We start from the raw sequence: 27034 nt of genomic DNA on the forward strand, positions 1-27034 counted from the left end.
TTACAGCTTGAGGAGTGCTGTGTTGGAGCAGTGCATAATACATAGTTTAAAGTGAAAGGTATAAATAATACATCTGGCTTAGCTATTTCTGACCTTATAATGGCTTCGGTCTTTGACTACACTGTGGGACGTTTGCCAGGAGATTGTGTCAGAGAGTAGATGCAAGTTAAATGATATCCCCGTGGAGAAATAAATGTTTTGTGACAGGGAGGAGCTAATGCAACCTAAACCTAAGGGCCTTTGTACTTCCCTCACCAGTACATTTTAAATTTAAGTCTATAAAGCATGGCATTGTTTACAACCAGAAAATGGATTGTGTAAGAAAATGCAAGAAAGCAAGCTCTGGACATGGGAACATAGGAAGCTGTGATATACTGAGTCAGACCATTGGTCCATCTAGCTCTGTATTGTCTACACAGACTGGCAGCAGCTTCTCCAAGGTTCAAGATCAGCTCTCCTCCCACCTCAGGCTATCTAATCATTTCTGGCTATCTAAGAAAACTATTAGGTTGCACAAGCTGAGATGTGCACAGAGACTGAGCAGCTATTCTCACGATCAGCCAAAATTGGGCTAGGAGAGCCGAGCCCAATTTTGGATGATCGTGTAAAGCATAGGGCTCGCAGGTGAGCCCAGTGGCTTACAAGCGGCTAGCCCACTTTTTTAGCCCTTCCCAAAACCCTGGTTTGCAGAGCGAGTGCTCTGCAAACCCGGGCTTTCCGATCGTGAGTAGCCGCGCCGCCGCGCCGTGGCTACTCATGAGGAGACCCCCGGAGGGGAAGTGAAAAGCTGCCTCCCGGCTCCAGGGGTCTCCCCAGTATGCCCTGCGTGCTCGTGCAGGGCATACTGGAGCTTCTGGGGGCCATGTGGCCCCTGAGCTCGCCAGCCCCCTCTGGCTCCGTCACGGAGCCGGAAATCATGTGGGCGACCGATCCGGCTGCCCAGGGCTCTCTCCCTGTCCATGTGCAAGGATAGCAGGCTTAGCCCGCTCTCCCCGTGCGGCTCCTGAAATTGGGTCTCACTGATTGTGAGACCCGGGTCCGAGACTAGAAGAAAAAATGCAGGAAATCATCACGCAAAGTCTCAAATCACTTAATACAATTGTATCTCTATCCAGTGTGTGTGTGTGTGTGGAATCAAAATACAAAAATAACGGTTTAAAAATATTCCCTCGTAAATCTGTAACAGACTGACAAAGATGTGTAATTAAGAAACTGGACTCCCAATCCAGGATGTTGTTGAGTCATGTGGACTATGGTTGACTTGGTCTCTAAAAATTGTATCCGCTGGTTGTTAGCAAGCTGTGCTCCCAGGGCTGTTATTAACAATCGATAGGAAACAAGGGAGCTCCAATTTTTCATCCAAACCTTTAGGGGTTACATTATTCAGTGTATACATCCAGAAAGGCTCATGTTGGGAAAATAAGAGGTCCAAATCCACATGATTATACTTCATTTCTTCTGTATTAAAACATGGAAATCTGCTTCTGAATGCTCTTCTGTCAAAGAAGCTTCCTGCAATGCCCTCCTAATTTTGCTTCTCTACTCTGCTGTTTTAACCTTTGATAATTAGGGTCAAACTTCGCATTGCATGCTGCTGCACATACCTTTTCTCCAACATTTTATTCTCTCTCTCTGACTGGAAACGGCCTTCAGAGGCTGCTAATTCAGATGAAGAATGAGGGGTGGATAAAATGAGAGAGGCTGCTTAACCTTAGCAGCAGGTGTGGCCCAGGACCTACGGGTTCCTGAAGTGGGGTGTCAAAAACCCCTGCTCACCGCCACCTCACCAGCCAGCCCCTACCCACCACCACTGCCTCTTTGGGGGGCAGTGTGTGAAGAGCCAGTCAGCCATCTTCCCTGGTGCACTATATTTGAAGAGGACAGACAAGCTTTTCACACGCTACTGTTAAACCAGGCTGTGGTAGAGAAGGAGGAGAGCAGCAGAGGGTGAACTAAGGTGGCTGTGGGCTGGGGCAACCTGGCAATCCACCCCATGGGGCATTTGCCTCATTATCAGACCGGCCCTACCTCTTGGCCATTTTTGATCAAAATCTTCCCCCCTGCCCAAATATTTTCTACTCTCTACAGCCTGCCCTAGGTAAACCTAGGTAATTTTGGCGCCTGGACCTAAAGGCCTTTGAAGGCCCCCCCATCCTTACTGGAGCCCCCCACTACATGCATCATCTCCCTATACACCCCATGACACAAACAGTATTCTTAACACATGGGTTCTCAAGAGCACAAACAGCAACTGAACTCACAAGAATGTAAGAATATAAAACAGGTATATTTATACAAATATGCATTAGCAGAAACATTTCAACACACAACTTAACATATTCCCATCCCACATATTTCTTCCCCACTCCCCCTTCTGTCTCTAGAGACAGGGCATAATCACACTTGGCCACAGTGTGGGCCGGAGGCTACCACACCACCCAGGACAGACTAAAGAGGATTTGGGGGGCCTCAAGGGGAGTGGAGGCCCTGGACTTCGGCCCTGAAATCCAGGGAAGAGTGCCACTACATACAGCTATCCATTTTTCCCTCTGTGTTTTGTATTCTAGATCCTGGATGCCCTTTATGGAGGATGTGGTGTGAGTGTCAGTCCCACACATTTCATAGCAGATGCTATTCTTCTTCAGGGGCATGTATATCTGGCATATTGTAAGCTATACAAAAGCAGCCACAAGAAAGGCTCTTAAAAAATTGCTGCTTGTTTCCAATTTAAGAAAACAGGCAGTGCACCTCTAAGAACATTAGAACAGCTCTGCTGGGTCAGGCCCAAGGCCCATCTAGTCCAGCATCCTGTTTCACACAGTGGCCACCTGATGCCAATGGAAGCTTACAGCAGGAGTTGAGGGCATGCCCTCTCTCCTGCTGCTACTCCCCTGCAACTGGTACTCAGAGGCATCCTGCCTTTGAGGCTGGAGGTGGCCTATAGCCCTCCAACTAGTAGTCGTTAATAGACCTCTACGTGAAGTTATCCAACCCCTCCTAAAGCCATCCAGGTTGTTGGCTGTCACCACATTTTGTGGCAAAGAATTCCACAAGTTGATTATGCGTTGTGTGAAAAAATACTTCCGTTTGCTGGTCCTAAATTTCCAGCAATCAATTTCATGGGATGACCCCTGGTTCTAGTGTTATGTGAGAGGGAGAATAATTTCTCTGTATCCCCTTTCTCCACACTATGCATGATTTTATAGACCTCTGTCATGTCTCCCCACAGTCATCTTTTTTCTAAACTAAAAAGCCCCAGGTGTTGTAGCCTTGCCTCATAAGAAAGGTGCTCTAGGCCCCTGATCATCTTGGTTGCCCTCTTCTGCACCTTTCCCAGTTCTACAATGTCCTTTTTTAGATGTGGTGACCAGAATTGTACACAGTACTCCAGGTGTATTCGCACCATAGTTTTGTATAAGGGCATTATAATATTAGCAGTTTTATTTCCAATCCCCTTCCTAATGATCCCTAGCATGGAATGGGGCTTTTTCACAGCTGCCGCACATTGAGTTGACACTTTCAACGAGCTGTCCACCACAACCCCAAGATCTCTTGCCTGGTCAGTCACCGACAGCTCAGATCCCATCAGATTTCACTACGTGAAAGAGTTTGGTATCATCTGCAAATCTGGCCACCTCGCTGCTTACCCCTACTTCTAGATCATTTATGAATAAATTAGAAAGCACCGATCCCAGTACAGATCCCTGGGGGACCCCACTTCTTACTTACCTCCGTTGTGAAAACTCTTCTTTTATCCCTACCCTCTGTTTCCTGTCCTTCAACCAATTAGCAATCCACATATGTACTTGTCCCTTTATTAGCTTAATTAGAGAACAGTGAAGAATGCCCAGGTTATTATGCCACACAAGGACTGCAAATTGTACCTAGACATACTTAGCACAAAGTTTGATCCATATAGCTCCATTGTTCAAGCAATGTGAAATAGCCACTACACGCAGGTTACATAGACTTGGCCAAAAAATAATCCCATTATTTAACACTCTTCTAACCAATAGAATAGGGAGAATATTGAATAAAACAACATAGTTTGGGTATGTAGCATATCAAATGTGCCTGACGCTCAATGGCAATATTAGTATGTAATGTTTTAATTAAAGGAAACTTGGTATGCTACAAGGATTTCTTTCTCTCAGAAGCACCAATTAACTGCTCATTATGAAGGCAAAGAAATTTGATACAAAAATATTACTTTGCGTCAGGTACTCAAGTGCTAGTGGATTGAACATAGCTGCCTTGGGCAACAAACATTATTAAAGCCACATAACAAGTTCCACATGGAGCAAACTGGAATTTTTTCACACATTTTGAATTGGGAAGGAAACTAACGAGATGGAACATGCCAGCTAGGAATGGCAATAGGTCAAGAAAGGCACAGACGGGGGAAACAAGGAGTGAATATGGATTAATTCTCCAACTGAAGGACCAGGAGCCATTCAGTACTCATGATAGTGTGGTGTTAAAACAGGCAAAAGGAAGCAGCTTCCTACGCACTGAAAACAATGTATCTGTTGTATACAAAGATACCTTTGAGGCATCTTGACTTACAGGACTATTTTATGCATATCTTCTAAGAAGATGCACCGGTTTCAGTGGCTAACATCTTGCACAACTGCTGGCAATGGGGTGATGCAGGTGGACACTATTTTTCTGTAACTCTGGGAAGAGATCATGATTACTTCCTAGGAAGGAATATGTATATGTGGTAGGGCAAAAGATGATGGGGTCTGGCCAACTGTGACCAAGGATGCTCTTACTATGGCCGACCCTGGCAAACCAGTGCAGGAACACCTATGCAAACTCCTGCTCCTATGCTGGCTTGCCAACCAGGGATTAGCCTTATCATGAGAGAGCAAATCCACTGGGGAGGACTGCATGCTCAGTAAGCTTTGGTCGTCCGTCAGACACTGCTGCCTTCAAACGTCAGGTTGAAGCAGTGGAACTCTCTATAAACTAAAAGTTTAAATTGGAGTTTGGCAAGGGAATCCACAGGCCACTATTGCCATGAAACTGTTGTTTCATGCATTCTGACATACACAAATTCAAACCTCTGCCCAATTCAACTCTGTTTAGTGTTATGTGCGAATGGGACTGATGCCACTAACCTTGCTGGCTAAGTTAGTATTGAAACTAGCAGTGTGCTGGTGCAATAGTTCCGACTTCCAAATTAATGTTGCACTGTTTTATAAGTGGGGGAAGGGGTGATTTTTTTTTTTACAATTTCACTTTCCCTCTGAAGCCGACTGTGTGTCACAAAAACATGTTGTAACAAATAGGGACTAGCGAATGGCAGATTTAAGCCTAGCCTTTGTCTCAGCCTAGCAAGTCCACATGGGATTCATTCCTGCCGTGTTTGCTCAACAAAGGCTGTTCCTTTAAACTTAACCTGGTAGAAAATATGCTACAACCAGGGGAAACCCTAGTTTACAGGGTGTTCCTCCTCCCTGGATTTGGGTGAGTGTCCAGGGAGACCCTCTTCCTCTTTACCAAATGGAAAAATACAAAAACCTCCCATGTGTAGCCTACACGTGAGGGGAGAAACTTGGTAGTGTGCTGCTGAGCAATCGAACTTGAGGCATGCTTGCACCAGAGTAAAACACCTTTCCAGCCCCTACTTTCCTGTGCTGAAAATCCACTCAAAGAGGCTGGTTAAAATTGTAAAGGACCAAAAAGAAAAATAACCTTTATACAAAATTTTACAGACTGCTTCAGTCTGAGGCTTTCTCTCAGCTTTAGTTACAGGTAACAGCAAACACACAGTACTTTACAAGATTACTTCCAAAGAACACTCCGCTGGTATTTGGAGTGGCATACTTTAAAGATCTTGGTTATTCAGTTGCATAGAACATAAATGCAAGAAAATACAAAATAAAACACCCCAAGTTGTAAGGAACCTTTAAAAGCACCTTTAAAGGTTACAGAGACTTTTGCAGTGCCCTGGATGGATAAAAAGGGCACAGGTTCAGCATTCTTACATTACAGATAAAACACAATAGACCAGTTGCAAGGATCTGCAAAGCACTAAAATAAAGAAATCTGATGCCAGTTACTTAACACACGGTTCCCTGGCTAAACCTTTCTCTGAAGCCAAGCCCTGGCTTCTTCCCTGAACTCACCAAAACCATGGTAGAGACTTCAGGCCATGCAAAGAACCCCTTCACTTCCTGCCTCAAGGCCCCTCTAGGTCCTGGTCACCGTGTGCTGAGTGGCTGATCCCTAGAGGTCACTGCCTGACAGACCGGAAAGGGTTCATTCACTTCTGGTTAACTCTTTATAGTAAGGAAGGGCCAGATTGCTCCACATCTCCCTGAGGGTTACACAATAAGGGACATGATACATAGGGTGGGTTGTCAAAATCAGCTGAATGCTAGTTTGCCAGGAATCTGAGATTCCCACCCCGCAGATGTTCCTGCTCCTGTCTGATCAGACTTTTTTTAAAATCTCAGATTGGCACTACATCAAACCAACATGAAGCCAAGATTGCCAAGCTAACTTCAGATCTAAGATTACCCACACACTCTGCAGGAGTGCATGTGAGGTGGGAATCTCAGATTCCCAGCAAACTAACATTCAATTGGTTGTAAGAACTTGCCCATAGTGGGTTTCAAAGGGAATGAGATAACATTGTCTCTGTTGTGCTCTTTTAGTTTGGAAGTCAGCACTGTTGCATTAGTGCAGTGCTAGTCTGGATGTCAGCTTTTGTGCTTGCTGTAACAGGTGATTATGGCTACCCCTCTGGAACTTTCTGCCCAAGGGGGACTAATCTGTGGAACCAGTTGAGGACAGATTCAGGGGCCACAAACCCACCGCAAGTCTCTTATGCCTCTTTTGTAACAGCCTCTTTTGGGCAGCCTTGGCACAAAAGAGACAGGTGGTGGCACATCCACACTGGAGCTTCTTCTGTCCCATTTGTGTGCAGGGGCGTAACGAAGGGGGGGGCAGGCAGGGCACGTGCCCTGGGCGCCATTGCAGGGGGGCGCCCAAAGTGCCTGCCATGCCCTGCCCCTCGCCCCCAACCACCATAATTTTTTTTAAAAAAAAATAGGCCTGCCTGAAATGAGAGACTGAAGAGCTCGCTCGGGCTCTTTGGAGCTTGAAGCCACGCCCCCTTTGTGCAGATGTCACATGTAAAGGGGGCGTGGCCTCAAGCTCCAAAGACCCGGAGTGAGCTCTTCCATGTCAGGCAGTGGTGGTGCTTTGGAGGGCTGCAGCTGAGCTGAGGAGGACATAGCCAGGACTGGTGAGAGACATGGAGGAGCCCTCAGTCTCAAGTAATCCCATCCTGGTGCCTCCTTCTGCACTCCTCCACCCACCCTTTGCTGGGAAGCTCCACCACAGCCAGCCCTGCTGGAGTAGTCAGTGCCTCCCCCCACCAGCTGCCCCTTGATGCCTTCCCCATACACTCCCTACTCAGAACAGAACTTAGGCAAAGCCCCAACGTTCTCTCCTCCCTCCCTTTTTCTTCTGCCTTCCTTCTGCTGCTCGGGGATGGGTGGGTGGGTTTCTTTTGTGTTTCTTTGTGGGGAGATAAGTAGGCAGGCTGTGCGTTTATTTGCATGAAGTGGTGACTTGCCTAGGAGATAAACTGCTGTTGCTGACTATTGTGATTTGGAGGGGGCCTAGCTGTTTGCATAAATGAAGCAAAGGAATTCTCAAAGTGGTGACTTGCCTAGGAGCTAAACTGCTGCTGGTGCCTATTGTGCTTTTGGAGAAGAGCCTTGCTGGGGAGGGGGACGATAGTTGTTTGTTTGTTTGTTTGCATGAATGAAGCTGAGGAATTCTCAAAGTTGTGACTTGATTAGGAGCTAAACTTTGCTGCTCTTTGCTTTTGGTTGCTGGCAGCTGTTTGCAAACGTCCCCACTCTGTGTTTTGGTACTGTATGCTTGCCACTTTTTTAATCAGCTCTGCTCCTGCACCTTTAATAGCAGCCCAACTCCCAGTAATGAAGCAGGTGACACTTCCACCGGCTGCATTTTCACTCTAGGAAAGGCTTCAGTTGCTAACTTTCTGTTTCTCACAGACTGCTGTTCAAGGCACAGGAACACTGTTTAAAAAAAAGGTGGCAACCCTATAGACTGTTGTGTGTATTGTTCTCCATTTCTCTGCTTCTGGAATCAGAGTCAGGATTCTTGGTAGGCTGCTTCTAGGTTGCACTTATTTGTGAAATGGGAAAGAAAATGCCTTGTGTTCTGGCCTCCTGCTACATACATTAATTACTGTGTGGGGTTACCAACCATCTAAGAAATAATGGTCTGCTCTGTCAGATGTTTGGACAGGGGCGCAATTTCAGTGCTTGTCCTAGGTGCTGTTTTCCCTAGATACGCCTCTGTTTGTGTGCATAGGATTGCAGCCACAATTACTTCAGTAAATCTGCTCTTTCATTGATATTATTATGTTTCTTAGGCTGCCTTGTTTGCTTATGATAGCATTTTAAATAAAGTCATAAAAATGCAGATGAGTTACTGGAATAAAAGGTCTATGACGGTGAAATGAATGGATTTTGGGGTATATAATAAGCACTCTTTCCTGGTAACACTAACATAAAATGGTGGAGGGGAGGAGAAAGCTTTGGAATGCAATGGACACACTGGTTATTGCCCTGCGCTGCTGTTTGAAATATTTAGATAAATATACAATTTATATGTATACGAAAGAGACAAGAACACATCTCAAAACTAATACAATGGCACAGGAAAAGGATGACCAAAGTAAATACCTTCTTAGCAAGAAAAGGCCTGAAACCTTTGAGTGTTCAAAATGGGGTGGGGCATAATAGAAGTATAACATTATGGAAAGAGTAGAAAGAGAATGGGATTTTCTTCCCTCTGATTTCATACTAGAACTCAGGATTACCCAATGTAATTCAGCAGCAGGTTCAGAACAAATCAAAGAAAGTACTCTCCCCCGCCCCCCTTAACTTATTCACTTCACTTCCACAAGATCTGGTGGTGGCCACTAGTTTGTGCTTTTAAAAAATGACTCCACACATTCATAGAGAAATAGCCTATTAACAACTATTAGCCATGATAACTAAATGGAATCATTTAGCAGGGCCACGCTCTCATAGTTTATATATACGTCAAATTTCTGTATGAAACACATTAAAAGCAGCTTACAATAATAAAATAATAATACACAATAAAACTGATGGTGACAAAAATGCAGCAGAATAAAACAAAAGTGCCCAATGGGCAACCTTTCAACAACAGATGCTGAAACAACACCGTCTTTATTACCCTTTGGAAAGCAGGCAGTGATAGGGCCAAATGTACCTCTCCAAGGAGCCTGATTCACAGTCTAAATGCCAGAAAGACTTTATCAGATATGGATTAGGGGTGTGCATGAACTGTTCGGTTGCAAACTAACTGTATCTAACTCTGCACCTAAATAATTTCTGAACAAAGTCTACTCAAATTTAATGCCAGTGGGTCAATGACAGTTTTTTATATTACAGATCCTCCGCAAAGCTCAGACGATGGAGCCATAGTTCAATGGTAGAGCATTTGCTTTGCATGCAGGAGATCCCAGGTTCAATCTGGTATCTCCAGGAAAGGCTTTTTGAAACTTTGGAAAGCTGCTGCCAGTCAGAGTAGATAATACTGAGTTAGATGGACTAATGCCAGCGTGGTGTAGTGGTTAGAGTGCTGGACTAGGACCGGGGAGAACCGAGTTCAAATCCCCATTCAGCCAGGATACTAGCTGGGTGACTCTGGGCCAGTCACTTCTCTCTCAGCCTAGCCTACTTCACAGGGTTGTTGTGAAAGAGAAAGTATGTAGTGCACCACTCTGGGCTCCTTGGAGGAAGAGCGGGATATAAATGTAATAATAATAATAATAATAATAATGGTCTGCAGCTTTCTAAGTCTTTGACATGGATTCCCTCTTGAACGGAATGAACTCCCCCATTTGCACAAACAGATGCTTACTGCTGAAGCAGGACCCTACTTTCCTTACTTGGACACACAGCAAGGTTGTTCTCACAACCTGCCACAGAGGGTAGGTGCGGGAAAACCCAGGTAGAGAGGTTTCTGCGGAGCCATGGGACCTGCTCCTACCCTTTTCCCCAAAGCAGGGCTACCCTGCCTTTAACCAAGGTAAGAGAGGCAAAGCCCCATCTTACCACACAGCACCGATCATGTGCATAGAGTGCCACCTATAGAGTGGCCAGGAAGTTGGGAGCTGCTGCATTGATTCAAGCAGCTTCTCTGCTGCCCATGCAATGCATTATGGGATACTTGAGGACTTCTTCCTCCAGATCCCCATTCAGAACATTGCTGCTGTGCCAATCATGTGTGGTGCATCGTTGTCCAGGTGGCCACTCTGTCATGTGGGGGGAGGCAGGTTGGGTCCTGCCTTCCCTCATAGCCCTCCCCAGCCCTAGCTTCATTGGTTGTGTGAACAACCCTAGATTCTTGCATAAAACACACTGACAAATTCTTGCATGCAGGCATGAGCTTCCTCTCACCACATAGCTAGGCTTTATGTCTTTTCACACATTTTAATGTCTGGCAACCCTGTGATCCATGAAGCTAGCAGGGCTCATGCATCTGACAGCATTTGTCTAAGCCCTGGATTCTCAACTTTGCCAGTGCTAAGATGCAAATTGTGAAGTGCTGATGTTCAAGGTTGGCTGAAAGCCTCATCATCTGCCTTCTGAATATGTCATTACTGCCTGAGGTGAAGGAAGGATAATGTGGATCTGCTCAAGGGCACTCTCCTCTGAAGTGTGTGTGTTGGGGGAGGGTGAGTTCCAGATAATCCCCAAACAGCTAATGGTATAGCAAGTTTCAGCCCTGGCACAAATTAAGTCTTATGCTCATCTTTCCTTAGAATCTTGACTTTGCCCTGGCAATCAATTCAGTTGACTGAAGAAAGGTTAAAGGTATCTACTTCATAGTGCTAAATGAATGCCTTCTCTAGCAAGGGAGGGAGGAATCTCCCCCTCAGTCCCGCTAATGAGAGAAACAGGTGCAAGTCTGAGCCCACAAAGATGTTTCCAACTCCTTACAAATTTTCAGAGTTCTATCGTAGAATTTTAGAGTTGGAAGGTGCCTTGGAGGCCTTCTAGACCAACCCCGGCTCAGTGTAGGACTGTTCAGTTTTGTGTGTCTTACCCACGCCCACTACCACCACACTACCATTAAGACCTCCTCCAACTCTCCTGGCCATGCTTTCTAGTTTTTCTATGTTTGGCACATGGATTATCTCTGTTCCAGCCAGCCACTTCGCAAGTGATCACCACCAGCAGCAGAACATGAATAGAGCATTCTGATATGCTATTTGAGGTCACCATGATGCACTGTGGACACCGTGATACCTAACTCATATCTTGCTACATTAAGAGGTCTTTCTCACAAGCAACCAAGTCTGGGCTAGGGCAGCTAAGCCTGGGCTTGGCTGCCCATGTGAACCACTAGGAGCGGCATGTGTCCGAGCAGCAAACCTGCCTCGGGAGCCTGTCAGTTAGCTGAGGTTAAGAGTGCGAACCCTTAACCCGGGTTGACTGCTCAGCTGGCGCAGGAGCAGGCTCATGGTTAATTGGCCATCGCCGGGGGAATCCCCACAATGCACAACATGTCCTGGCCCCCGAACCTCCGCACTGCCTGAGGTGGCAGCGGTGCATCTGGGCATGCAATCCACATGTCCAGCAACTCTTCTAGATCATCTGTGGGGAAGGTAAGCTGCTGCAGCCTGCCCCGCCATGGGATCGTGAGAAAGGGCTCTAGATTTCCTTGCTCTTTCAACCAGTTCTGGGGTTCTGCATACAATTAGAAACTGACTAGATTGTGTCTAGCCATACTAGAAATTCATTCCTTTCTGGAGCAACACTCATTTTAGCTCATTAACAAGATAATATGCATTAGGGATGTGAGAAATCCCTCTGATGTATTTCACAAGTCTTATAAATCTCTTTTGGTTTCCCTTCAACTTCCTCAGATATTTTGCCTGAGCTGCCACATTCTCTTTGAACTTCACTTTGAGGGAGAATTGTGATGCCAGCTCTACTCTGCATATCTGATAGCTCATTAGAGTGCTGTGTGGGAAATCAGAAGTGCTCACATTCACAAATATACACTGAGACAAGGACAAAAACAGTAAACCTTGATTAGGAAGGATTTGCAGGGGATTGGCAGTTTCTACTCTTGCAGTGTTTCTGATCTCTTATTTATTTGAGAGTGTGTCATCTCTTATTTACTTGTGCCTGCAAAGTTTCTGATCTCTTATTTACTGCTACCCCCTGCACAGGGTGATGTAAAAATGAAGCTAAGTTTATTTTGCATTAGGCATACAATGCAAAATTTTAATTAAGAGAGCACAAGTGAAAATTACCTCCTTTGTTCAGTCCTTGTCTTTTTCTTCCAGATGTGCTTGTCCCCTTCTTCCTCTTGCAACATCAGAAAAACAGTGCATCCCCAAACAGCAATTTGCATCTCTTTCTTTTAGCAAACATTTAAATCACTCCTTTGAAAAATAGAAACACAGAGCGAGAAAGAACCATAATCTGGAATGATGTGTAAAACCTCCTTAATTAACAATCAGCTTTATAGAACCTCTGCTGCCCTCAGCCATCTGAAGGTCTTTTGCTCCTGTAAATGATTCCACTCATTCTCCCTTGCTGCCCCTTACTCCTGTGCTGATATTAATCGGCTTCTCTCTTTCTCCCTTCAAAACCACCTTTTCTGTGAAGACTTTGGTGATCCTGTCAGGTTGTTCTTACGATCAGCTGAAACTGGGCTAGGAAAGAGGCCAAACTCTTAAATTTTGAGTTTAACTGATTTTTTAAATTTTCTGCCAGCTAGGGCTGGAAGACTGCGGGGCTCCTGGCCTGCATTAGGGGGGTCCCCATAATACACCGCGTACTCACACAGTGCATTATGAGAGTTCCAGATGCCTCCAGGCCCCCAAACCTCTGTGCTGCTAGGAGGATCCTCTGTCCAGCACCTCCAGGGAGATCATCAGCGGGGGGGGGGGAAGCATTCTGAGACTTCCTCCCCTTACTCCTTTTGAGCCCTTTCTCCGATCGTGAGAAAAGGCTCTAAGTATGTTTACCCTGAAGGAAACATCACTGACTTCAGTGGTACTTCTTCCCTAGAAAGTGTGTGTAGGGCTGCAGTCTTTGTCCTCATCACTTACTGAAATGGACCCTGTGCATATTCTTTCATGTTACTCTCACTCACATCTTCCCTACCTCCCTTTGTTGGCTTTCCCTGTGTTGAAATTTTTAGTTTGTAAACTCCTCAAGACAGGGACCTGTCCTTTTGTTTGTTAATCTGTGAAGCACAATGCACATTGATGATGTTATATAAAAGATGATAACCAAGATTAATAATGATAATAATAATAATTGTTATTGTTATTAATCACTAATAAGCAATGAAACACAACTCAGTCAGAAAGAAAACATACTATTACAGATGCTGCATAGATGAAAGAGGTACATATTTTGTTATGCCTTTGTCTGCTTCTCATGTGCTTACCATCCCCAAAGGACAAAATTCCCCTTTAGGCATGCCTGTTACCACCTCAAAATCACAGAATAATCATCCCAGAAGGCAGGGGGAATGACAACCCTTTTAGGGATTAATAATAATGAAGAATATAGGAGCAAATTTCTGCATGCATCATAAGAAAAGCCAGCAGACTGCACAATAATTCATGGTGGTGAGGAGAAATTACTTCGCAAACACCTGCATGTTCTCTCACACAATGCATGTACATCTATCATACAAATATACATATATTTGTATGGTACAAATACACTATACATTATACATTCAATCATTTGGCCTTCCATCTACATATGCTCACACATATCCACATGTGTGCACACAAATATAGCTGGTGAACAGGACGACTCAGATGAGGCAATCTTTGGCAAAGTTATGAATATTTGACATAGGCACTTCAGTGAAATGTACCCACACCAGGTACCTTTAGATCTGGAATAGCATTATTAAGCTATTTACACACAGTCTACCAGATGTTATTGTCTGGATATGGTACTTTAATTATCAGGCCCTTTCCAAGGGTCTAGGATGACTAAAGAAAAATTAAAGATATCGCCGTAATATTCGTGCTGTCCCAAATAGTGTGGCCTTCTGTAGTTGATATGTTGTAATTTTATTGATGGCCAAGGTGTCGAGATGGTTTTCAAGTTCTTTTGGTACTGCACCAAGGGCACCAACAACTATTGGCACCACTATTGTTTTCTTTTTATTACTATAATTATTACGTATTTAATAATTTAAAAATTAGCAATAATTAATAAATTATTATGTATTTGTTAGCTGTCCCATAAGAAATAGTTCTCTGGGTGGCTCACAACACAGCATTAAAACATCAAATAAAAACACATGACACATTAAATCATATCAGACCAAAGTGGGGGGAATACAGAATACAATAGAAAGCAATGCTAAAACTTTTTCAAAATCAGTTTAAAAGTCAAATTTAAAAATCAAAATTTAGAAGGCCTGAGTGAACAAGAAGGCCTTTTACCTGGCATCTAAAAGAACAAAGTGATGATGATGATGATGCCCGGCGAACCTCACTGGAGAGGCATAAAATTACCCATTGAATGTGGTGATATCATCTTTATATTTATTTCTCTAAGATGTACCCGTGGCTAATCCCATGTGTGGCAGCTCTCACGAGAGTTTGGAGAGCTGCCAGATAGCCACGGAATGGGCTAGAGAGAGAAAATATGGCAGTGGTGGTGGGCGGCCAGCCGAAGAAGGCGGTGGGTGGGCAGCCAGCCTCAACTGGTGGACAGGAGGGTGGCCGGAGGTGCAGGCTGGAGGAGGTGGTGGGCTGAGGCGGCCAGTGGGAGGGTGGCTGGCCGGCAGAAAAGCGCTGGTGGGCGGGGGGTGGTGGAGATAATGGCTGAGGCAAATGAGATGCAGATGCTCTGTGCCCAGCTGAGCTAGTATGATATTAATGCTGGTCTCCATGCTATGCCCAAAGCTCTATCACAACCACCATACCCACCCTGTAAACTATGAAAATGCAACCCTTGCTGGAGTCGAAAATTAATTTCTACCATCCACTCTGATTATCAGCTTGAGTGCTGATAATGAGCAATTCCCCCACAAGGGCAACACTGCCTGTGCTGGCATATGTAAACAGAGCTGTGATAATGGTAGCATCCTAGTGAGCTAAAGGTCCTGATGCAGCTCAAGCTGAATGCAACCAACAAGTTCCATTGCTTTGAGTCCACTGGAATTGAATCATGACTAACGTTAGCTAGACTGGGATTATTGTCTGGAAAGGCCATTAAAGTTATAGTGATGTGTATGTAATCCTTTCCACGTGGTGGTGGGAATGGAGCCTGCCAGATCCTAGCGGCATATGCAAAGTCAATCAGCAGCTTCCTTCCTTCTACTGTATCTTATGCCCTTGCTAGTTCATGTGCAGCATCCTCCTTGATATATGAAAGGAAAATGCTCCAGATTTCCAATTTGGCAGCTCTTGAATTATTCTGTCAAGCTGTCCTACTTCTGTAAAGAGCAGAAATTAACAAAGCAATTTGCTTGTGTTCCTGCCCAGCGTTGAGAAGAATATCAAGTAGATTTAGCATCAGCAGGGGAAGCACAAAGCCTTATTATTTTGCGTGCCTGTTATAACTAGCTTAATATAGACTCCTCTTTGACATCTGGGTGCATATTTATTTATTTGTTTAGCCTGTTTGTTTTTTAATTAACACCAATAACGTGAAGGTTATTTCCATCCAGATTGCTAGCATTTTGTTAGATGATATTATTTTATGGAAAGCTGTGCACATCATAATGCACAAGTTGGGGGCGGGCGGCGATTGAGGATTAAGCCCTAATTAGGACTGGCATTAAGACTAGCTAACCCTAGGTAGGTGCCTTGGATAGCACTTTAAAAGGGGCTAATCTACAGTAGATTATAGGAACAACTTCCTCTCAGCACCCCTTTGGTTCATGACCCTTTCCTTGCTGGATTAGACCAAAAGTACATCTAGTCCCATATCATGTTTCCAACAGTGGCCAATTTGATGTCCACAAGCAGGAGATGAAGGCATAGGCTCTCCTGCTGCTGTTCCCTAGGAAGTAGGCTTCAACAGCGTACAGCCTCTGAACTGGAGATTCCCCGTAGCTACCATGACTAATAGCCATTGACAAATCTGTCCACACAGAACTAACCCACTTTTAAATCCACCAAAAGTAGTGGCCATCAGCAGTGATAATTTGGGAGGATAATTTGGGAGGGACTGATCCTGTAGGCAGCCAAGGAAGGACCATGCAAAGATGAGAGATTTCCGTAACAGCAGGAGAGGGAGTGGGCAAGTAGGGCAGCAAGGCCAGGAATGAGTAAAGCATGGATGGTTATAGGGCGAATGTCTAATTCTGAGACCTGCCATTAATGGAGGTATGAACAACACCTCATTTGAAGAGTGCTTTGCAGTGGTCAGGTTTCAGATTTCAGGGGTTGCATATGAAAATGCCAAGATCATATGATTTTTTCCCCTAAATGCCCATGTGGCTTGGGGGAAGAAGAAACTATGGGACATATTTTACTTGAATGTGTATTTTATTGCAATTTATGTAGTAAATTAGTAATCAGTTTTTAAATCTTACTTGGCGGGTAGGTCAGAGTAATTTTATGTTTCATAGCTCCTCTCAGGAAAAAAATGTGCATGTAGCTGCATGTATTGTTAAGTTATGTGCAATTGCACACAAAGTGCATCAAGAAACTGTAAAGGCTTCTCCCATTATAGCAGATGAGAATGCCTTCTTCGTTATGAACCCCGCCACCTATTAAGTTCTTCAGGGGATCTGTGGGTGTCACCGGCTCGTCTGGTGATGACTCAGAGGCAAGCCTTCTCTGTAGTTGCACCAAAGCTGTGGAATGCACTTCATGCGGAGATTAGAGCTGTTCCATCCCTGTTGACCTTTAGGAAACAACTGAAAGCACATCTCTTCAGTCAAGCTTTTTAGCTATTTAGTGGTTTGGGGGTATTTTAATTTGAACTTTTATATGTTTTAAGTTTTTTTTAAAAAATTGTTTTAATGTTGTAAACTGCCTAGAGACTTTGGTAGTGGGCTATACAAATATGCTAAATAAATAAATGATGAACAGTGATAGTTAAGTAATTGTTTATGTTTATATAGGTTATATAAGGTTCTTGCGATCCAGGTTGATCTATTAGATTGATAGTTTCAAGTTGATGGTGGATGGATGGTGATTGGTTTCATTCTGAGGTACTGGTCAATGACCGTAATAAAGATCTGAATATGATTTCTTTCCATGTTCATGCTAGTAACCCCATGGGTGTGTGGTGCTTGTATAAGATCTAATGATGTGGTCCAGATGTGCTACATAATTGGTGCTTGAAAATGTTATTGTTTCAATATGGAGCCCATATTCACAGAGGGCAGTGATTCTTTGATGGCAATAATCGACACACTCATGGTAGCAAGTGTGATGGTCCCCTTTGCTAAGCAGGGTTCATCTTGGTTTGCATTTGGATGGGTGTCTACATGTGAGTGCTGTCTGCTGTAAGCTATTCCTCTTAGGGGATGTGGCTGTAGCTCAGTGGGAGAGAATATCCTTGCATGCAGAAGGCCCCAGGTTCAATCCTTGGCATCTCCAGGTAGGGCTGGAAAAGATTCCTGCCTGAAACCTTGGAGAGCCACTGCCAGTCAGTGTGGACAATACTGAGCTAGATGGGCCAATGTTCTAACTTGGGATAAGGTAGCTTCCTATAGAAGTGAAGAATAGGAGTGAATATTTCTATAGGAATGAATACGTGAGGACCCCCATGAGGACTAGATTGTGAATGAGTCAGTGAGGCTATTCACACACACAGAGCAAAAACTGGGTTAAGGGGACCCAGCGCAGTTTTTGCTGTGCATGAAAACCACTGGGAGCCGTGTGGCTCCTGGTGGTGGCGGTGTGGCAGTGAGCCCTCTAAAGTAGTCCACTGCTTAACCCAGGTATAACCCACTGCTTAACCCTTAAATGATCGGTGGACACACTCAGTGGGGAGAGGGGGGAACCCAGTAATGCATTATGCACCTGCACAGTGGCACTTCCCTGCACCCAACCCCCAGAGCGGTCGGGTAAGGCATGGTGAGGCGTGGCAAGGTGCGGACAGTCTGCAGAACCGCTGCTCGTCTGGGTGGGCAATCCACCCGCTCAGAGAATGGTAAGGAATCGTCTGCGAGGAGGGTTAGGAAAACCCACTCTCCCCGCAGACCTTGAGGAAGTTCTTCCCACTGATCATGAGAAGATCTTCAGTATCTGACAAGTCATAGCTCCAGTTTGAATAGGAGCCCACACATTTAATATTCTGTGGTCTTCATTGATACACCATTTCCTCAAATTCTGTGCCATGTATTGGCAACTGGTGGGGAGGGAAGGTGTTTCCCCATGTGCTGGGCTTTTGCTGAAGCACCTCACTGCTTCTGCAGAAGCCTTATGGGAATGCAGAGAAACTCCTCCCCCTTTCCTTCAGACAACATTTGGAGAAGGAAAAGTAGGTGGCTTTTTACCCCTCCCCATCTAGACAGATGGACCCATAGGCTTGTCATCCATTCCAAGCCCTGCCTTGATCCTTCCAACCCGGACAACTATAGACCGGTCTCTAATCTGCCCTTTTGGGGCAAGGTGATAGAGCGTGTGGTGGCATCCCAGCTGCAGAGGGTCTTGGATGATACGGATTATCTGGACCCTTTTCAATCTGGCTTCTGCCCCGGATATGGGATTGAGATTGCCTTGGTGGCTCTAGTGGATGACCTACACCGGGAACTAGACAGGGGGAGTGTGTCCCTGTTGGTTCTGCTGGACCTCTCGGCGGCTTTCGATACCATCGACCATGGTATCCTTCTGGGCCACCTCTCAAGTATGGGAATTGGAGGTACTGCGTTGCAGTGGTTCTGATCTTTTCTTGGGGGGAGGGTCCAGAAGGTGGTGCTGGGGGACTACTGCTTGGATCCATGGCCATTGGACTGTGGGGTCCCGCAGGGTTCGTTCTTGTCGACCATGCTGTTTAACATCTACATGAAACTGCTGGGAGAGGTCATCCGGGGACAAGACAGTTGGTCAGTAGGCGAGCCAATCAGGATGAGGAGATTTTACCGGTTCTGGATGGGGTTGCACTCCCCTTGAAAGAGCAAGTACGCAGCTTGGGAGTATTACTGGACCTGGCTCTGCTTTTGGAAGCTCAGGTGGAGGCGGTGGCCAGGGGTGCCTTTGCACGGCTTCGGCTAGTGCGCCAGCTGCGTCCCTTTCTCGAGAAGGCAGATCAGGCCACACTTACCCATGCCTTAGTCACGTCACAGCTGGATTACTCTACGTGGGGCTGCCCTTGAAGAATATCTGGAAACTGCAGCTAGTGCAAAATGCGGCAGCTAGGGTTTTATCTGGAGCTGCCTGGTGGGAACACATCACACCCGTTTTGAAAGAGCTGCACTGGCTACCAGTTTGTTTCCGGGTACAATTCAAAGTGCTGGTTTTGACCTTTAAAGCCCTTAATGGTTTGAGCCCGAGATACCTGAGGGACCGCCTGCTCCCAAGGGTTGCTGCCTGCTTGATGAGGTCATCTGAAGGGGCTCTGCTCCAGGTGCCGACAATGAGGGAAGCTCAGTTGTTGTGCAAGCGGGACAGGGCCTTCTCTGTTGTTGCCCACAGACTCTGGAATGCTCTCCCGGTGGATATTCACTCCTCGGTCTCCATCACAGTTTTTAGAAAGCATGTTAAATCTTGGCTTTTTACCCAGGCTTTTATTTGATTGTCTCTGCTGCTGCTCTTTGTACTCTGTATTGCTTTTATGCTTGTGTTTTAAATTTTTAATCAGATTTGTTTTATATGTTTAGCTTAATATTTTAATTGTGTCTTTTTTACAATCTTGTTTTTAAATTTTGCTGTAAACCACCTTGGAATTGTTTTAATGAAAGGCGGTATATAAATTTAACAATCAATCAATAAACAAACAAACAAACTGCATACACATGGTTCCATAAATTCATTCACATACTTCCAGAAGTAAGAGCCACCATCCTGGCTGGCAAGTGCCCCTGTGCTCCCTGCAAGAGGCCTACCTGTAGGAGAGAAACCACTCCTCCTTTTCCCCAAGGAAGAGTAAGAAGGGAAAGTGGGATGGCTTCTTTCCCTCCCCTTTCTAAAAACAGAACAGAACCCCACCCCACCCCCCAAAAACCCATTCATCTCACTGTTGATGTTGCTGAACTTTCATGGGAAGGGGGGAGGGGAACACACCTCTTGGGAAAAACATCCCTTGTTTGTAGGAAGGAAGGGGTTTTTAACCTACTGTCCAAAGGGAAGGCACCTTATGAGATTACCATGCCTCTCTCATTCAATGTGTGTGTGTGTTGTGTGTGTGTGTGTCCCTTGAATAACTTTTGCATTGACAGATACAAACCAAATTCTCAGCACATGAGAAGGGAGTCATAGAAGACCCTTACAGGGTGTGTTTGTTTGCTGGGGGGCCGGGAGGCGGGTTGGCAGATCCATCATGGGTTCGAAATGGTGGCCACTCAACCCATAAGCAACACTCCTTTGTAACTCTTGTGTTTACAGTCAGATACAAAACAAATTCACAGCACAGGTTCTAGGGGACCCCAATCTGGGTGGTTTTTGTTGTTGTTTTGCTGATCTTCCATGCTGGTTGAAGTTGATGGCTACTCAAAGTATGGGTAACACCCCTTCATAACTCTTGTGTTGACAGTTGAGCACAAAGCAAATTTACATCAAATGAAGGGATTCTAGGTAAGAGACCATTTCTACTTAAAAGAAGTAGAAAGTAGGCTCTATTATTCTTCATAGAACTACTTGTTTATCTCACACACAGCTTTTTCTGGAAGTCCAGGCGCACTCTCAAAAATGGGGAGAGACACTTGCTGTTAGTAAGCAGCAAAAGATTTTATGGAACCTCTCCCTTCTCTGTATAGAGAATGCAACTTTCTTAACATTTCAAATTCTCCAAATAGTACACAGCAGCAAGCAATGCAACAACATCCGTTTATTACAACAAACAGGGATTTTTGCCTAATTCCATATGGATCTTTGGAATATCCTAGTGTTGGTTACATAAGAACTAGATCTCATGTTTCCATTGTGTCTATTCAAATGCAAATCAAGGACGCTTTCTTGTAGTTTTCAAAATGAGTAGCACAGCATTGCAACTCATTTTTTAAAAACCACTGCTTGCATTCTACACCATCTGCCTGCCCCCTTTCCTTGCTCATTGCAAGCCTTTTAGTAGAGATGGAAAGTGGGCCCCAAGCCAAGTAAAGCCCCCAACCTGCTCTCATCCAGGAAGTGTACAGTCCTGCTAGAAGCCTGGCTGCCATCCAAGAGCCTTCTGAGATTTATTTATTTATTTATCTTTGAAGAAGCAGGCTGGGGAGGCTGGTAGTAAGCAGATTTGTGTGTGTGTTTAAATGTATACATTGTCATATCTCACCACAGCCCTAGCACTGATTTTGAGAAAATAAAATGAACATGTCCTGGGTGGTTTCCAGACAGCGAGCTTTACACTGCAAAAAGTGGTGTGAACTGCGGCATTTTGTGTTGTCAATTTAAAACTGCAATTGAAATCCGTTGCCTCCTACAATGGGCAAATACGGCTATTTTTTTGCAACACAGATGTAACATTCTAGGGCTGTAACACAGCAATAAAACCCCAAAGAAGGCATCGGAAATGTGAATGGCACCTTGCTTACAGAGCAGGGACTGCGATGTCAAGACACAGGCAGTACAGAAGGACACTGAAGGGATACGTCCTGACGCTGTGGTAGCGTGCAATCTGGAAAGCGCCCTGGCTCTCCTGATGGCTGATTGGCTGGAGATGTCATTTGCAGAGTCTTAAGTGCCCAGTTCGATCCCTATTAAAATCAGGGAGGTGAGCAAGAAGGCTGCGCCGTAGGGAGGGGCCACAAGCCAGTGACGGAGCCCATGTTTGGTATGAGGTAGGTCCCCAGATCAATCCTTGGCATTTGCAGCAAAGGAGTAGGGAGCAGGCAATAGGACGGACCTGTGCCAGAGTCCCAAGAGGGCCGCTGCCAGTCAGAGTAGATAATATTGGCCTAGATCCAGATGGTTTGACTTCATTTTGTACTGGCCCCAGTACCTTTCAGTTTGTTCATAAATGACCGAGAAATTTCAGTAAGCAGCAAAGTGTCCATATTTGCAGATGACATCAAACTATGCAGAGTGGTGAAAGCCAAAATGAATTTTGAGTAGCTCCAAAAGGGTATCTCCATAATGGATGAGTGAACCACAGTGAATGAGTGAACCACAACATGGCAAATGTGGTTCAGTGTAAATAATATAATTTTTGATAATTTGTTTTCACTTGCTTTATTGGATTGTTTTTATTATGTTATTTCTTGTATTGTTTTATGCCTGTTTTTATATGTTTTTATACTCTTAGCATGTTGTTTTTATTGTATGTTTTTAACTTTTGTAAACCGCCTTGGGGCTATATTTTAACGAAAGGCGGTATAAAAATGCAAAAATAAATAAAAAATAAATAAATGTTTTGTGGATTTTTAATCTTTTTTTAAAAAACCAAACTTTTTTATATTGTTTTAAATTTTGTACCGCCTTTGTGGTACAAAATATTGTTTAAATTTTATATTTAAATTTTGTATATTATTTAAATATTGTTTAAATTTTGTACATATCAGGTGGTATAAAAATATAATAAATGAATGAATGAATGTAAAGTGACACATGATGAGCCAAAAACCTCAACTACCTATATAGATTGTTGGAGTCTGAGCTATTGGTGACTAACCAGGAAAGGGATCTTGGGGTTGTGGTGAATATCTTAATGAAAATGCTGACACAGTTTGTGGCATCTGTGAAAAAGGTAACTTCCACAATAGGGGTCATTAGGAAGAGGACTGAAACTAACATTGCTAATATAATGCCATTATGTAAATTTATGCTGCAGCAGCAGCCACATTTGGTGCACAGTTCTGCTCATCACACCTCAGAAAGGACGTTATAAAACTGAAAAAGGAGCAGAAGAGATGCCTTTGAATACCATGCCTTCATCTCTTGCTTTATTATACTGAAATATTGTGTTGAGGATTGTATCCAGTATTCTCCATATGCACGATGTTTGATACTTAAGAGTAACAGGAAAATCTGCTATGAACCAAACACCTGAGTTATCACTGTGAGCTGTATCATCAACTACTGAGTACAAATTTGGATTTTACTTCAGATAACAGAAAGAGGTACTCTTTCGCACTCTGGTTTTGTAACCCACTAACCCTTAGTACGATGTTTCTTCTCTGCAGATTGTATTCCGGAAGATCAGTGATGTCAAACGAGAAGAAGAGGAGAGGATGAAAAGGAAGAATGAGGCGCCTTTAGTCCTGCCACCTGACCACCCCGTCCGTCGGCTTTTTCAAAGATTCAGGCAGCAGAAGGAGGCCCGGTTAGCAGCAGAAAGAGGCAGAGATGACCTAGATGTGGAAAAAGGCAACATTCTGGGAGACCATGCTTCACGTACAGTTGTCAAAGCCAGCATTGTTACTGTCAGGGAGAGCCCTGCTACGCCGATTGCCTATCAGTCTGCTTCGACATCTGGAGTGTCCGACAATGCCAGACTCCAAGCCCCTGCCTCAGACTATGCAGGGGGGAAAGTGGCAGGGGACCTTCCCAAGCGGAAAGGATGGGCAAAATTTAAAGACGCCTGTGCGAAAGGAGAAGACTGGAACAAGGTGTCCAAGGCCGAATCCATGGAAACGCTGCCGGAGCGAACGAAAGCCGCAGGAGAGGCCACCCTGAAGAAGACAGACTCCTGTGACAGCGGCATCACAAAGAGCGACCTGCGCTTGGACAATGTCGGGGAGACGAGGAGTCCTCAGGACCGAAGTCCCGTCCTAGCAGAAGTCAAACATTCTTTCTACCCTATCCCTGAACAGACTCTTCAGGCAACGATGCTGGAAGTGAAACATGAACTGAAGGAGGACATCAAAGCTTTGAACACAAAAATGACCAATATAGAAAAGCAGCTTGCTGAGATACTAAGGATATTAGCCTCTAGAAGAAGCTCCCAGTCACCGCAGGAGTTGTATGAAATATCAAGACCCCAATCTCCAGAATCAGAAAAAGACATTTTTGGAGCAAGCTGAAGGGTTTCTTTAGAATGGAAATTAAACCGAATATCCCCACAAACACAATCCAACACCACCACGTAACATTTTTTAAACAAAACATGTAATCTTTTCTTGATGAACACCATTGAGGGGCTAAGCCCAATAAGCATGCCCCCCCTCTCTAAATGGTACAGTAACAGGAATTGGAACCTCATGTCAAGATGGCAGCTGACTCTGAAGTCGTTTTGACAGCAAGGGTACAGTTTATAATGTTTTTCCTACTACTTCGTTAGCACATTCTTTTCCACTCCAGATGACTGTTTTTAAGAATATTCCAAGAAAGCTGAAACCCAGATGTGAGGCTCAGTTCATATACTTGCTTGGGCTATGGAGTCTTTTTACATTGGACAGCTGCAGGCAAATGCCCTTCCCTCCGATGTGCATAAGGCAACACCTGACACACAGCCTTCTTTTATAAGGCCATCAAAGCAAAGGCCCAGTTTGTGCAGGCCCCCCCCCCCGCTTCTTTTGAAGAGGAAGAATTGTGTGAGTCACAAGCCCCATTTACATGTTATGTTCAATGCACGTGCAATCTGTGTGCACACATACAGATCTGTATGTACTATACTGTGCTGTACATAATGTGTGAATAACAATACACACATACAGATCTGTATGTGTGTACAGTTATTCACACATTATGTACAGCGCAGTACAGCAACGTACTTACTATCTGTACCCTGCAAGTGTACCCAGATTTGCTTTTTAAATGAACACACGTGCAGTCATTCACACAAAAACATGTGCATGTGCACAGGCACCTGTATGCATATACCACGTAATGTCTGAAATGGCCTGTGGAACCATAGAATGTTTGAAGTCCAAACATTTTGGAGGTCTTCTTGGCCAACCCCCTGCTCATTGCAGGAATTTGGTAGAGCATTCTTGACAGATGGCAGTACAGCCTCTGTTTGAATATTTCTAGCACAAGAGAGACCATCAGTGGTTCCATTTTCAAACAGTCCTTATTGTCAAACCATTCTTACAGTTCCCGTACTGTAAGAATTTCAACCTGTTGATTCTAGATCAGTCTTCAGGAGCAGCAGAAAATAAATCTTCTCCATCTTCTATGCGTCAGCCCTTTAGATATTTGAAGGGCTATCATAATCAGAACTTGGTTTTCAGGCGTTCAACAAACAACCCTATATGCAGATCCCTTGTGTAAGATATCACCTGCTGTGTAGAGCGGTGGGTGGATTTCTGGACTTCCACCCCAAAAAGACTATTGACAGGCCAGGCAAGTATTTGATCTGGGCCTCTGTGGGATCTTTGGAATGTGGTGGACATTTCTTTACGTTGCAAGATCAGCTGCCTAAAGATCTCCTCAGATGGAATGCAATTGCCTCACAAACCCACCTCCTTACCCCTCCTTGTCTCAATAATGTATAGATCATGCTACAGTTCGTTTTCACACCATAGTGACAATGGGGTGACTAGTAGGCGAGTCAAAGCTTATGGAATTTCTTATCAAAGTGTGCAGTATTTAATGTAACATACAATGCATAGGTGGCATTATTTACTACCACTAGAGAAGGGGGGCAAAATCAGTTTTGTTGGTAGTCCCTAACTGGAGATAAATCCAAACCTACTAGGCAGAGCCTTTTAAGTTGTCCATAATATTAGAACTCTTAAAAACAGAGGCCTTCCATAGACACCTGCATTAGTTGCGCCCCCAAACAAATATTCATATTTTGAGTTCATGATACTGTTTAAACTATTCACTTTGCCTTTGCGTTATGTTTAAACAATAGAAACACCAAAGATGTTGAAATATGTACGCATTAAAGCCAGTGATGCATTATGGCAGATGAATCATTCCAATGTCATGTCTCATTGGAATACCCCTAGTACCTCATGGAAATATATTGTGGTATTGTCCCTATCCTCTCTTATAAGCTGTGGCATTTGCAACTCTCATTAGAAGGAATTATCTTTGTCACCACAGTTACTCATCCACTGGTGTTTTTTTAAAAAAAGAAATCTTTCATTGTTGCCGTTATTATTATTTATCATTTCTCAGTATGTTTTAAAATGCATGTGTACTCAGAAGTAAATCTCACTGTGGGGCCTGTTCCCAAGAAAGTGTGCTGTGCATACAATAGCCTTAATGTAAAAAGTGCTTTACACTTCTTTTCTGACTGACTTTTGCAAGCCTATAGGTGGCAGGCTATTATTCCCGTCTTGCAGATGGAGAGGTTAGAAATTCCCTGGAGAGAAAAAAACACTCTTCTAATCTGTTTTGCTTAAGCGCTGGTGGGAACCCATGTTCTGATTCAGAGCTAAGATTTTTTTCCACCCTGAATCATCATGCATAAAAGAAAAACTCTAACCTAATCAAATGTATCTCTCCCAAATATCCAGACCACAAGCAACAGTCTAAAAATTGCGTGTACATACTAGCAATATTTCCTAAAATCCAAGTACAGCACCAAGTGTGGAGCGAAGTGTGCACTTACCATAGCAATGCACTTGGAGCAATGCCAAGGGAGAGCCTTAGCTATGCAGTCTTGTAAAGTCTACTTCTGAAGTTACTTTAGAGTCCCACCCTTCCAGCTTCCAGCAGGGGGAGGGCCATCACACAGAAGGAGGCTGTTCTCACAACCAGCCTAACCCTGCCTGGGGCAGCTGAGGCAGGGTTAGGCTGGTGGCGAGAAGCGACGGGATCCCTCCGCTCCCCGCCTGCCTGACCCTTTTAACAAACCTGGTTGTTAGCCAAGGCGAAGGGTGCACTCGCACCCTTACCCCAACTACCGGGTATCATGTGTCTCCTCGGGCTGAATTCAGCCCAAGGAGACACAGAGACGGGCACATAGAGTGCCTGTCTGAGGGGGGAATCCCCAATGTGGAATGCCCA

The 27034-nt window shown here is 44.5% G+C and overlaps 1 protein-coding gene across 7 annotated transcripts in view; it reads left to right on the forward strand.

Moving 5' to 3' along the window:
- KCNH1 (potassium voltage-gated channel subfamily H member 1) overlaps positions 1 to 27034 on the forward strand; it is a 429320-nt gene that overhangs the window by 387754 nt on the left and 14532 nt on the right. For 6 of the 7 annotated variants that reach the window (XM_053310371.1, XM_053310400.1, XM_053310383.1 and 3 more), the window contains one exon: positions 23317 to 24377. In XM_053310371.1, the coding sequence (XP_053166346.1) occupies positions 23317 to 24156 (840 nt within the window). In that variant the 3' untranslated portion in view covers positions 24157 to 24377. Of the gene's footprint in view, positions 1 to 23316; positions 24378 to 27034 lie in introns of those variants that run through there. The other variant, XM_053310445.1, reaches the window with a different exon arrangement.

This window comes from Hemicordylus capensis, chromosome 1 (genome assembly GCF_027244095.1).
Source record: "Hemicordylus capensis ecotype Gifberg chromosome 1, rHemCap1.1.pri, whole genome shotgun sequence".
NCBI classification, from domain to species: Eukaryota; Metazoa; Chordata; class Lepidosauria; order Squamata; family Cordylidae; genus Hemicordylus; species Hemicordylus capensis.